We start from the raw sequence: 13382 nt of genomic DNA, 5'->3' as shown, positions 1-13382 counted from the left end.
TGTGTGAGGATGGAGAGCACTGCACGCACATACAGAGTGTACACCGCAGTTTTATTAGACGGTACAAACCACTGCATTTATAAGGCAGAACATCAAGGCGATTAAACTAGGAATTTCAAGACCAGAGTTAACGTGAGTTATGCGTTATGAGGCAGGCATTTTGAAAAGGGAGGAAGGTTGAAATCATTCCTGTAAGGGCAGGTGACCAGCGCACAAAGGCTGAACCACAGTAGGGAGGGAGCTGCCGAGAGCTGCCGCCCCGCTCCTTCCCGAGGGCCCGCCCCCACCCGGCACCGCGCGCAGGTGGGCGGGGCTGCGAGGGGGCGGCGCGGCCCTTTGTCCTCGCAGGCGGGCAAAGTGGGTGGCAGTGCAAAGCGCACTCCTCCACTGGTGGCGGGGGGAGAAGACTGGCTTTTTAGGAAGTACTTGAGTCATGAAAGCCCTAGTTTGGAATTAAAGAAAATTACATAGATTTGGAAGTTGTCCAGAAGCTCGTGAATCATTTCACTGCACCCAGCTTTTTCAGCAGTTTCTTGCCTTTGGAAAGCAGCCCCTTTTTCTTTTTCGAGGACATTTCCCTGCCTCTCCCAGGACTACCAGTACCCACAGATGACGTAGGTGACCCCGAATGGAGATGGGCTGTGGGGGATGGCGCTCTCCTTGCTGTACCTGAACCCTCAGGAGGAACCTAGTAGGTACATTGTTACAATTTATTGAGTGCATGAGCGCCAAGTAACACAGCAACACACTACCCCGCTTCCCACCAGGAGAGGTTAGGGGTGCTGCCCTGCTGCCGGGGCGGGGTCCCACGGGGAGCACACGCCCCGCCTGTGGCTCGGCTCCGAGGCCCCGGCCACCCGGCCACCCGTGTGGCTCTCAGGGGAGGGGTGGCTGTCAAAACAAAGCTAGGTAGTTGACTTGTAAACTAAGACCCAAAGCAGAGGAGAACAAAAAAGTTAAACTGGAGTGAGAGTCAAGTCGGCCGAGTACCCAACAGTTATCTTAAAAGCAGAGGTTCTTAAAGGGAATCGTGTTGTATTGGAAACCTACGGGGGTATGTAAAACCCTGACCCTGCCGAGCGCACTCCTGCGTGGGTTAGTTACTGCAGAAACACTGGAGATGGCACACCGGTTGAAAGAAAAAAAAAAAACAAACTAAAATGAACCTTAATTACAATCAAAGAAAGCTTAAAGGCCCTTAGTGTATGCTTTCATTATTTCCAAGCGATTAAAGATGCGTCTGTGTCAGCACAGAGCGCACGGCGGCGTCTCGCTGCCTCGGAACAGGCGCGCGAGATCGCGGGGAGCCGTCCTCCCGCTGGCCCTCCCCTCACCAGAGCGAACCCTTTTCTAGTGAGCGTTCACCGTTCAAGAGGCAAATGGTGTGAGCCAAGGGGCTTCAAGCTTGCTTGGATTTACAATCAAGGTCTAATTCTAATGGAAAACACCTATACAGCATCCCGAGTACACCTGAAGATACCGTGTGTTCGGCTAGTGCAGCGTCTGAGCTGCGCGCTCGCTCGCTCAGTATTGCATTGGTACCAACGGCGCCGTCCGCAGCCGCCGCGCTCCCAGCGCGCCCTGCGCCGAGGAGCCCGGGCGCCCTGGGAGGGTGGCGCCCGCGCGGGGCGGCCAGAGCCAACTCGAGAGCGCCTCGCTCGCTCTCCTCCTCCGCTCCATCTCGAGTTGTGTTTTTTTAAGTAAAATTTCCTACAGTAAACATTTACTAGATTGTGCTTTTTCCACGAGTGGCTAACAATGCAATATGCAGCTTTAGTCATGAGGAGACATTGGAACGCTCTGTGTAAACAAACAATTAGCCTGTTAAGAAATATGTTCCCAATGGTGGCCTTTCAAATATTCTTAATGTAAGTTGTAGGAAATGATTATTCAAGATGACTGATTTCACTACAAATTCAGTTGCTTTACAACTGAGAGCAAGTAATGCTTTATAGGTCCAATGAGGTTTTGAGACATATTTCTTTTCTGTCACCCCACAGTGCAGCCTTAAGTCTACCGCGTTAGCCGGGCTAAGGTAGCTTAAGCCGGTATCTGTATGGGTATCTTCAGTTGCTCACTTACGTGAAGGCTACATTGCCTGATTAAGGTGTGAAATGAACACTCTTCTTCTGTTTCCAAGCAGATGAGCAAAGAAATAAAAATATATATATAAAAATATAATATATAAAAACTTGCAGTGATGAAGTAAAATAAAAATGAGACACTAAACATGAATGTAATCTACTAGTTAAGTATGGGTGAGAAGTTCTCTGGTCCTTGTTAAGGGGGCCTGCTAACACCCTAACCGGGCAGGTAGCCGCGACTGCCCGCAGACCTGAGGGCCAGCCGGCCCTTCCACTCGTGATCACACTGGAATGTGCATCTGACGCAGGCTGGGAAGTCCCTTTGTGACTAGAGCAGGTGATGAGGCTCAGGATTAAGAACTTTTAGACAACCCCGTGGAAGGGCAGAGAAGAACTACGGGCACGTGCTTTCCGGCCCGGGGAACAGAAGCAGCGGTGCGGGGGGCCGCGGGCGCGCGCGGGGCGGGGCGGGCGGGGGCGGGCTTACCCGTTTGGTCCTGGAGCGCGGCTGCGCGTCCTGCGAGTACTGGGACGGCGCGTCGGAGAGGTAGACCTCCACGTCGTCAGGCACTTCTTCTAGGAAATTGGAAGGTACAAGGCCTCTCTGCCCATTGAGCTCCCCCTGAAAACACAGGACCAAGGCAGAAGGACAACTGACTGCCTTTGCAGAAACCCACTGCCCGCTTTAGCGGAAGGAGCAGCTCAGAGCAGGGGCGCGTGGAGTCCATTCTGGCTCTGAAGTGGTGGGAGTTGGGACTCTTGTTTCCAAACTGCTCTGATGGTAAGAAAGACCGCGCACGGCCCTGTGCGCAGAGTCTCGGCGGGGCTGCCCGGGTGGTGCCGAGGGGATGCTCAGGAACCGCTTAGTGGCGCTCAGCCCTGGCTGCCTGGACCACCCCGAGGGACCCCGGGAGCTAGCTGCGCTCAAGCACGTGGCGGGGGGTGCAGAGTGGAGGCCGGGAGGTCAGGCGCCGAGGCGGGACTGGGAGGACTGACCTGCTCGGCCTGCTGTTTCTCATTCTCACGCGTGACTGCGTTCTCCGCATGAACGCTCACACAGCAGGGGAAATGAAAGTGTCCGCACCCGCCCACCCCGAGATGCCTGCTTCAGCTCGGTGTGCATCCTTCCAGACTGTTCTACCCATTCGCATATCCGCGTCCGTAAGGCAGTCCAGCCGCCCAGCAGACACCAGTCCCGAGCGGCGCACAGCCCACCTTGCCACTCCCTGCCCCCCGCGCTAACCTGCCCCCCAAGAACCAGACCCAAGTTCAAAGCTGACTGGCCCGGACAACGTGGGGGTGCGTTTCTGTGTTCAGGAGATGACAGTTGGGAGGAGGCGGCCTGCCAGGTCCGAACTCCCAACTGCATCCACGGACGCGATCCACAGGCTGAAACGGAAACCTACACGAAGGGGGAAAGTGTTTGCAAGTCACGTATCTAGTAAGGGGGGGATCGCGGGTGTACACCCTCTACAGCCTCACCGGAACAAGTGAATAGTGGCCAAAGGACTTAATAGTTATCCCCCCCCCAAAAAAAACCAAAACAGACAGACGGCCCAGGAGCACACGGAAGCTGCTCCGCACACGACTCAGGGAGACGTAAAGACGACCGCGGGAGAAGCACTCACGTTCACCGGAACGGCCGCTGTGAAATGCTTGGAAATACTGTTGGTGAGGATGTGGCGAAACTGGAACCCCTGTGCACTGTTGGTGGGCGTGTGAAATGGTGCGGCCACTGCGGGAGAAACTACGGCGGTTCCCCGAGAAGTCAAAAACAGAGCTAGCACGATCCAGCAACTCCATGGCTGGACGTACACCCCAAAGCCGTGAAGGCCGAGTCTTCAGCAGGTACTTGCACACCTGTGTTGACGGAGGCAGGCTAACTTCATCAATGGATGAAATGCATGAACAGTGGAGGAGTATTCAGCCTTAAAAAGGAAGGTGATTCTGGCCCGGGGACGGTGTGTTAAGGGAGATAAACCAGTCGGAAGGCCGTGGTGAGGCTCCTGGCGCGGTCAGAGTCAGAGTCGTGAGGAGGTGGCGGGCCCGGGGCAGGAGGGACGCGGGTTCGCGTTTCAAGGGGACAGAGCTGGCCGATGCAGGACGGCAAGAGTTTGCGAGCGGGACACGGCGACGGTTCTACAGTCCGAGCATACTTAGCTCTTAAGTGACTCAGATGGTGGTTTTATGTATTTTATCACAATTAGAAATTCAGGTTGACTTTTTAAAAACAGGCAGCCCCAGGCACGTCCCGTCTTCCTGCGCATTAACCCCCCGGGGCCCTGCGCACACCTGCGCGGCCCGCCCCGCCCCGTCTCCTTTTCTCCGTGGCTGCTCCTTCCAGGCTTCACACCCCTTCGCTGCTTACTGCGCACGTGCCCGCCCGGTGACTTCCTTCTCACCAAGGGCTGCAGACAACACCTGTACGTAAGACGCTCAAAACCCTGTCCAGTCTCCGGCCCCTCAGTGAGGCCAGCGCGGCCAGATCGCCCTCCAGCAGCTGGAGACCACGTTCCTTGCTCCTGGGTGAGCACCGGCGGGGCGGCGGGCTTGCGTCTGGGGACCGCGCTCCGCGCTGCACGAGACACAGCCCCGCACACAGGCCCCGGGGCCGCGTTCCCGCCCGGAGCTCCGGGCCTCCAGGTGACGCCAGAGCGGTGGCCGTGACCGCGACGCGGCTCGTCGCGCGCTCTCCTGAGCCTCCCACCCTCGATGCCATTAAATCACGTCGCACGTGCCTGCGACGCCACACGGCCGCGCCCACGCCGGGTGCCCGGCGCGGGCTGGGGGCCCTGCAGCCTTCCGGGGGCGCGCGCCCCCACCTTGGAGGTACTCGGCGTCCTGTTCGCGCCCTCGGGCTCCGCGTCTTCCTTCCTCCGTGTGCTCACCCGCCTCCCCAGGGGCACCTCAGTGCAGGCTCCGGGGCCGCACCGGGCCGGCCCACAAACAGCACGCCTCCTGGACGCCGGCGACGGGCCGCCTGGCGGCCCGGGGCTCCCGCTCCCTTCAGCAGCCCACCGGCAAGCCCGACAGCCCCTGTCTCTCAGAGAAGACCTGACCTGGACGTTTGCCCGCTCGCACGCCCCTCCCCGCCCGACCCCTGCCCTTGGAGCCCCCGTCCCACTGCTGATGTGCTGGAGGCCAGACGCGAGCTGTCGGAAGGCCTCACGTCCGAGCAAACGGTGCCGCCTGTCCCCGCCGGTCCCCGCGCCCAGTCAGCTCACGCAGCGCACGCGTTTGGCTGACACAGCACAAGGGTTAAGGATCACAGGTACCAGAAGCCTCAAGTGCCTGGCGACAACGCGGCGACTTAACTGGGGATGTCGCGCGTCATGGAGGGAGAGGCCCAGAGACAAGAGGGGTCCTTCTGGCTACGCCCACGCTGTCGTCGCGGGAACAGCAGCCGAGCCCATGAAAGAGCCGCCAGCTCTCCTGAGCGTGTTTACGATTGCGCGTGATGTCAGAGAACACGGGTTTGGGGAAGTTTAACATGTCTGGCGTCAAGTCAGGTGTTCTTGTTGATGAAATAAAAAGTAACGGTGAGTGGACTGGGCAGTCAACTCAGTAAATTCGACCAACAAAGTAACAGTAAAGCCATTTGGTGGAGAGAGAACTAAAAAATGTACATTTCATATCAATTTACATCTGATTCTCACGATCATATAAAATTTAAGCAAGGTTATTTGAGAAAAAACAAAACATAATGTAGGAATGGGCATGTGCAGATAATATTAGAAAAACATTTTTAAATTACCAGAAAATACTATGTCCAGTTTTGTCTGAACACTTGAAAAATCTAAATGAAAGGCATGGTTTTCCAAATATATACACATTTTTAAAAACTGACTCCTTAAGAAGACAGTTATTTAAACAAATTAAAACTTCTGTACAACTGCGTTCTGAAAAGGCACTGAACCTGGACGACGTTTAGGCTGACTGCAGGCACCTTCACGTGGTGAGAGACCTACCTGTGTCACTGATCTGCTCGGAGGACAGAAACATACCGGAAACTCTCCAGTTCACTCAGTATCTCTAGAGTAATCCTGATACCAAAAGCCATAAAAAAGGTGCTCCAAAAAATACATACAGATAGAATTTCTAGAATATAAGTGTAACTTCTGAATAAAATGTTAGCACGTCAAACCCAGTGCTTTCAAAATAATTATGAAAAACTGTTGTATACAAGTCAAAAATGTACTGATAAAAAGTAAGCTTAGCAACGAAAACAGGACACTTAGCATCACAAACACCGTCTGTCTTTACTGATAATCTAGCCTGACACACGGCAGTACAAAGACGAGTGACAGAAGTGCTGAGAGGACAGACAGAGGTTTCAAAAACTTACATAGTAGAAGCCATCTTCATCAATTTCACCAAAAACAGTGATGATGTCTCCCGTGCAGAACGTCAGCTCGGCCTGCAGACAGAGCACAAGGTCAGCGCTCTTCCTGTGCACAGAGGCTGCTTTAAAAACAACCCATGATTTCTGGTATTCTTTCTTTTCCTTATTATTTTGGTATTAAATGTACTGGTGTTTAAGTGTAAGAATGTGAATACACTTACTCTGTTTCCAGCATATTATATACACCGAACATACCCGTAAGAAAAGAAGGAACTTTTTCCAATCAGATTTCGTCCAGGCAGATAAGGAAGAAGGGCACAAATCTAATGAACACCCCTGTTCATAGCTTGGTAGAAAAGTAAGGACAACTCAAAATGTGGCCAGCGCGCAGGAGAAAGGCTGCTGTGCCGGCTCGCGGCCAGCTCTCTAGGCCATCAGCAGGTTCTGCTGGTGGCCCTGCCGTTGAAGCAGCCAAAGAGGTCACTTAGAGCCTGGAGCTCTGGGATGTTCTCTGCAGTGCGGGGACCACTGCGCACACAGCCTTTCTCTGACTGTAAAAACATCTGCAGGTAAATGTCAAGTGTGCGCGACATGCCAGGCTCCTGGCTGGAGGTGGGCACACAGAACCCAGCAGATACCAGAGAAATGGCACTTTTCTTCCTAGACATGAAGGTGGAGGGACAGAGCTCGTATCTAAGAGTCGTCAGGCGTCATACGCGCACGAGCCCGGACAGAACAGACCCCGAAGCTCTGAGCCGGAACCCCGAGCCCGGGCCGCGGGAGCGCCGAGGAGCGGGGCTGGTGCGGAGCGGAGGCCAGCCGCATTCCGGGCGCCGAGCCTCTGCGTCTGCCGTCAGCCGCCCCGGGGAACGCCCGCCCGCCCCTCCCTGCCCCTTGACCGCGTGCGGGGGGGGGGGGGGTCACCTCCACGTCGATGTTGGGCGAGCTCTCCCTCGGGTCGTAGTCGTACAGCGCCACCATCCTCCGCGTGGGCGGCGCGCGCGGCCTGCCGCCCCTGCTGCTCCTCTCTGTCCGCGTCACAGGGGTGGGGGGGGCGGGGAGGGGAGGAGAGTCGCCATGAAACGTTTAGGCGTCCCGGGGCCCTGTCTCCAGGGCGGCTCGGGCGCGGCCCCCGCGGCGGGAAGGCCCGCCGACTCCGGGCCAGCAGCGCTGCCCACCCCAACCCCCCCCCCACCCCGGGCTGCTGGGCCACCAAACCGGGTGATTCTCCCCGGGACCCGAGGTGCAGCCCGGCTCCGCCCCCGGAGAAGCGCGGCTCCGCCCGGGGGAAAGGGGCCCCTTCCCGCCACCTCCCCTGCGCCCTGTGGCTGTGCTGTCAACAGCGCCCCTTCCAGAGGACGATGGCGCAGGGGCTCCCGCCGCCCGGCTGTGTGGCCGCAGGCGGGCGGCCCGCGGGGAGGGCAGAGGGGCCCCTCCAGGCCGCGCAGGCTGCCTGGCCAACCCCGGTGTCGGGCGTCTAGTAACTGTTCCGGGGAAACTGGGATCGAAGCATTGCTTCTGAGCCCAGGCCCTTTTTGCCCACAACCGATTTTTGGAATTTAGAACATTTTTTTAAAAAAAAGCATATAAATGAGAACTATTAAAGGCCAGTGTTTTGAAAGCGACACGTTAGTTACGCGGCTTCTCAGGGGTTGCATCAGGCGTCGTGTCTGCGCACGAGCCAGGCCTCGGCCGCTGGGTAAGAATCTCTGCTTTCATCTCGCTAATTATCAGAGACACACAAATCCAAACCACACTGAGGTGGCACCTCACACCAGTCAGAATGGCCATCATTCAAAAGTCCACAAACGATAAATGCTGGAGAGGGTGTAGAGAACAGGAAACCCTGCTACACTGCTGGTGGGAATGCAGTTTGGTGCAGCCACTGTGGAAAACAGCAGCAGGTGCCTTAAAAGACTAAAACTAGACTTAACATGTGACCCAGCCATCCCACTCCTGGGCGCATATCCAGAGGGAACTTTAATTCAAAAAGATACATGCACCTCAATGTTCACAGCAGCACTATATACAACAGCTAAGACATGGAAACAATGTAAATGTCCATCAACAGATGACTGGATAAAGAAGCTGTGGTATAGTTATACAATGGAATACTACTCAGCCATAACAAAGAATGGAGTACTGCCATTTGCAGCAACATGGATGGACCTAGAGATCATCATTCTAAGTGAACTAACCCAGAAAGAGAGAAAAATATATGATATCACTTATATGTGGATTCTAAAAAAAAGACAAATGGCACTTATTTACAAAACAGTAACAGACTCAGACATAGAAAACAAACTTATGTCTGTTAGGGAGGGAAGGGGGTGGGAAGGGATAAATTGAGAGGCTGGATGTGCAGATACACACTACTGTATGTACAAGAGATAAATAACAATTTCATAGTGTACAGCACAGGGAACTATAGTCAATATCTTGTAGTAACTTATACTGAAAAAGAATACGGAAATGAATCTGTATGTGTATGTATGACTGAACTATTATGCTGAGAAACTGACACAACACTGTAAACTGACCATAGTTCAAAAAAATAATACATACCCAACCTTCTTGAAAAAAAAATAAAGAGATATGAAAAGAAAAAGAAAAGAAACACTACTTTCACTTCAGATAAGCAGCGCACCTCTGCAGGGCCTGCAGGGACATTTCCTAGCACAAGGCACAGCGGTGGCCAGTCAGTGACGGTGCCTGCACCTGCTGCCAGCGCCGCAGGGAAGGCGCAGTACGCGTCTCTGAAGGTGGCGGGAGCAGCACACCTACTCTGTCGAGGTGTAATTTACATCCAGGAGGATTCGCTCTTCAGTGAGTTCTGATAAACTCAGCTCTCCATCCAACCACAGCAACCGAGGCACAGAACAGTGCCATCACCCCAGCACTCCTTCACGCTCCCCTGCTGTCCGTGCCAACCCGGGTAGCCACCGATCGGCTTCCTGTCCCAGTGTGCCTGCCTCTTCCAGAACACCCTTTAGGTGGCATCACACAGATACAGCTTTTGGGGCCTGGCTTCTTTCATTTGGACAGTGGCTCTGAGGCCCGTTCATGTCACTGAACGATGGACAGTCTTCTGCTTTTACTGGCGGGTGGTACCCCCTCTCATGGGTGCACCACAGCTATTTATCCACCTGGAAGGCGTCTGAGTGGTTCCCAGTCATCAGTGACTATGAGGTAAACCACCATAAACATTCATGGACAGCTTTTTTTGTGTGCAAAGCGGAGAGCACTAGTAAGTATATACAAATGGAACTGGACTGAATTAAGTGTAGGTTTAACTTTACAAGAACCCACCCAACTGTTCTGGGAAGGGATTGCACCATTTGACACTCCACTGAAACCGAGCAGGACCCTACAGGGCCTTCCTGGGGACAGGACCCCCTCCCCACCGTCCCCTGCCCCTTATTTGTAGAAAAATTTTAGCCTCTTAAGCCTTTCCTGAGTTCTAAAGAGCAAATTTAATCAGAGAAGTGAGAAAAATACAGAAACAAAGGGAAATAGTCAAGCAAGATGAAATAATAATTTAGCCATAAAAATGTCAAGGACCCTTCACTCCTTCTCAAGGGCTGTGGACGATATCCTGAGAGTTGTTCTGCAGATGCTAAAACCCCCACCAGGTGGAAGAAGTTAACTGCTGACCACCAGCACACAGACCCCAGACCGGCTGGAGCCAGAAGGCCCACCCAGTTATCTCACCACCAGCCAATCAGAAGCACGCCCATGAGATGACCAGGCCCCCTGCGGCCCCTCCCTCACCTTGTTTTTAAAGGCTCTTCCCTAAAAGCCATAGGGGAGCTCAGGTCTCCTGAACACAAGCCTCCGGTTCTCCTTGCTGGGCGCCTGCAATAAATGCTGTGCTTTCCTTTACCACCACCTGCTGCGCGCAGACTGGCTTTGCTGCCAGGTTCACGGGGGAGAAGGGGCTCGCTGCTCACCTATTTTCTCCACAGGTGTGTTCAGAGGGAGGAAGCCTTGTCTGAGAAGCTGGTCCATCATCTCCTCGTCGTCTGCTTGGATTTCAGAGACCATGTTGCAAGGAATAAGGCCGAGCCGGGCACAGGTCTCCCCGCGGTAGAAGCCATCAGCATCTTTATCCCCGTAAACCTGCAGTGTGAGAAGCGGGAGTAAGGCGCTGGGGGCTCGGGAGCACATCGGCTCTGCCGAGAGGCCAGCGGACGTGGGGAGCACCGGAAACACATGTGCGTAGCCCTGCCGCAAACCTGCCTCTCCAAGAGCGCGTTTCCGCCCCGGGGCTTCGACAGCCCCGGGCCTCCCACCCCAGGCCGGGGCTCCGCTGCACGCGCGCGTGCCCAAGAGCCCACGCACACTGAGGCCCGCCCCGCGCGGACGGGCCGCCGCGGCCACACGTCCTGCTTCCGGCCGCAGCAAACGGGTCCCCCGTAAGGAGGCGGTGCCACCGCCAGGCATTCCAGAGTGAGGAGATAATCTCCACGGACAGACTGCGCGTGGCACTCCGCGGGGTGAGCGCCGCTGTCCTCCAAAGGCCGTTTCACTGACAAGCATCAGGACCACTTCGGAAGGCGAGTCACCAGCGCCCCGTCGGAACTCCGCAGACTTCGCGCTGGAAGCCCCTCCCTCCCCCGCGGGTTAAGGCGCCGGCTGCGGCGCGCCCCCCGCCCGCCCAGCCGTGCCCCCACCTTGATGATCTGCCCTTCCTTGAAGGGCAGCTCCTCTTCTGCGGCATCTGGGTTCGGGGACATGGTGAGGGGGTCGTAGTCGAAGAGAGCCACAAAGATGCGCGCCTGCAGCTCCTCCGCACCGGGGTCCGTCTCTGACTCTTCGTAGAAGTCCGGGGAGAGCCGGCCGCGACCCCTGTATTCATCTGCGGGCGGGTGGGGTGAAGGACAGGTGCTGGTGATGCCTGCCGGCCATCCCCCACCCGCGACCGGGGACGTGCGCTGGCACATGAAATGCGTTTTGCAAAGTGAGGGGAATGGATTTGGCACTTTAACTTTTGTCTTAAAAAAAACAAAACAAAAACATAGCTTACTATGCAAGAGGGAATGATCAGATAGATAGCTCAGAAAAGCAAGTAACTTAAAAAACCCAGGCAGCGGGGTGACTCTAGCCACGTGGCAGGTGAAGGCAGCGGGAGCCACTGCGCCAGTGACCCCTGCAAAGCAGGCATGAGCGACGGGAGGGCGGCCACCGGGTCAGGCCCAGAGACCCGGGATGTGCTTGTAACAGGCCCACGCTGCCCCCTCAGCTCTGAATACTAAGTGGCCGTAAGTGCACCCGTCACTGCAGTGAGCCAACGGCCTCCTGGCAGAGTCGAGTTTCAAGTCCACCCACGACCGTGCTTTTTGAAACCCTAGTAATACCCGTGGTATCACCATAGACATGTGCACACCTCACCACCCACGGGTCTGTACTACGGAACGAGGGTCGGCCAGCAGAGAATACCGTTCCGACCCCACGAGAGGGCTCAGATCAGTGGGGAAGTAAATGAGAACCACTCCAGCCTTCAGAACAAGCCAGCCTGCCCGGGAAAACCTGTCACCAGCTCACAAGCACAGGAGGAGGGACAAGGCCAAGGGGTGGGAAGACAGGAGAGGAGCTGGGGGAAAAGCCAGAACACCCACTTCTTTCACCAGCAGACACGCTGAGGTGAAAAAGAGCATTTTTTTTTCACGCAGGAAAGACTGACTTTTTTAAATGCAGTGAACTAGGGGGCGGGGAGAGCTGGGAGGTAAAGCATGCGGCCCCGCGCGCGAGGTCCTGCGCTCGCTCCCCACCTCACGCTGATGACGTGGTTTTGAATCTGGCACATGTGGAGCTACATAATCTTTGTCTTTTTGATTCAAGAGGGGCTTTTTTTTTTTTAATTGAGGAAACCTAGAGCATATTAAAAGGTATAGCATTTTTTGTGAATGTATTGCTTATTAGAAATACATTTAGAAAGAATACAGTCTGCAGATTTAAGTTCCTCTGGAAAAAAAATGGGCGCTTTTCGAGTACAGCCGAGTTCTGGGCTGTTCATTACTGCCCCCGCACAAGGAAGCGTAACCACCCGGGGCTGGCCGAGACCAGCCTGCTCGCGCGTCGCTGACCGTGCACTCCCCCCCGCCCCACCCGGGTCTGGGGTAGGACTCTCCTCTTTTTTGGTGGCTGCTGGACACACTTCACTCTTGTCTTTTGAAAATACAGCAGGCCGTCCGGTCCATGCGCGGGCCATGCATGCGTGTTTAGTGCCGACGCTGACTGTGCCTGCTGTGTGCTTTCTGGCCCTGCTGCCCGGTAAGGGGTCGGGCGCAGTAGCAGCAGCCCTGTCGTGGGCTTATGGAGCACTTTTTTGAGTTATATTATTAAGAGGCCTTTTTGTTAAGGTGTTAGCAGAGCATCACTCCTGCGAACCTGGCTGGCGTCCCACTAGGAGGAAGACAACCCTGACCGAAGGGCACTCAGAGACACTGATTCCGCCTTTACTCCCTTGTCCAGGTGCCGGCAGGAAGCACCGTCATTTTCTATTCTGTAGACTTTCCTTCTCTGTCCCAGGAGCCTGGAGGAGGCGGCCACCAGACCTCCCCCAGAGGACACCCCTTCCGGGGCCACAACGTGCATTGCCCACCAGGGAACATGGGCCGTTCGTGCAGAGGGCAGTGCCTGTGGTCGTCACTCGTCAGTCATAACCAAGTGAGGGCTTGGGGACCACATTCCACAGGAGGAACAGCCTCGGACCGGCCCTACCTGGTTCCTAAAGACGCTCGGTCCTGACACGTCGTTTCTGTTGTAAGCCAGGGGACCAGCCCCAACCTGTGCAGCTGTCCCCGAGGGAACCACACAGGGGAACTGAGGCCTGAGGGGGCGGTGCGAGCTCACAGCCGTCAGGAGCCCCGAAGGCTCAGGACGCCCCCGCTCTGAGGGCGCCCAGCGTCCTCCCCGCCTGTGCAGGTTTTGTTATTTTTCAGCTGAAAATACTG

The 13382-nt window shown here is 55.5% G+C and overlaps 2 protein-coding genes across 12 annotated transcripts in view; one reads left to right on the top strand and one right to left on the bottom strand.

Moving 5' to 3' along the window:
* The window catches only part of PIWIL1 (piwi like RNA-mediated gene silencing 1), a 54445-nt gene extending 41138 nt beyond the window's left edge, over positions 1–13307 (top strand). For 2 of the 3 annotated variants that reach the window (XM_032471874.1, XM_032471878.1), the window contains one exon: positions 12901–13307. In XM_032471874.1, coding sequence (XP_032327765.1) covers positions 12901–13176 — 276 coding nt within the window. In that variant the 3' untranslated portion in view covers positions 13177–13307. Of the gene's footprint in view, positions 1–7090; positions 7341–12900 lie in introns of those variants that run through there. The other variant, XM_032471877.1, reaches the window with a different exon arrangement.
* The window catches only part of RIMBP2 (RIMS binding protein 2), a 169896-nt gene continuing 156546 nt past the window's right edge, over positions 33–13382 (bottom strand). For 8 of the 9 annotated variants that reach the window (XM_032471867.1, XM_032471868.1, XM_032471864.1 and 5 more), the window contains 6 exons: positions 11100–11284; positions 10377–10545; positions 7351–7454; positions 6430–6501; positions 2572–2706; positions 33–688 (listed from right to left, as the gene is read on the bottom strand). In XM_032471867.1, the coding sequence (XP_032327758.1) occupies positions 500–688; positions 2572–2706; positions 6430–6501; positions 7351–7454; positions 10377–10545; positions 11100–11284 (854 nt within the window). In that variant the 3' untranslated portion in view covers positions 33–499. The remainder of the gene's footprint in view (positions 689–2571; positions 2707–6429; positions 6502–7350; positions 7455–10376; positions 10546–11099; positions 11285–13382) is intronic. The other variant, XM_032471872.1, reaches the window with a different exon arrangement.

The sequence above is a fragment of the Camelus ferus genome, chromosome 32 (genome assembly GCF_009834535.1).
Source record: "Camelus ferus isolate YT-003-E chromosome 32, BCGSAC_Cfer_1.0, whole genome shotgun sequence".
NCBI classification, from domain to species: domain Eukaryota; kingdom Metazoa; phylum Chordata; class Mammalia; order Artiodactyla; family Camelidae; genus Camelus; species Camelus ferus.
Note: the sequence above shows the minus strand (reverse complement) of the source record. Positions and strands in the feature narration are given on the sequence as shown.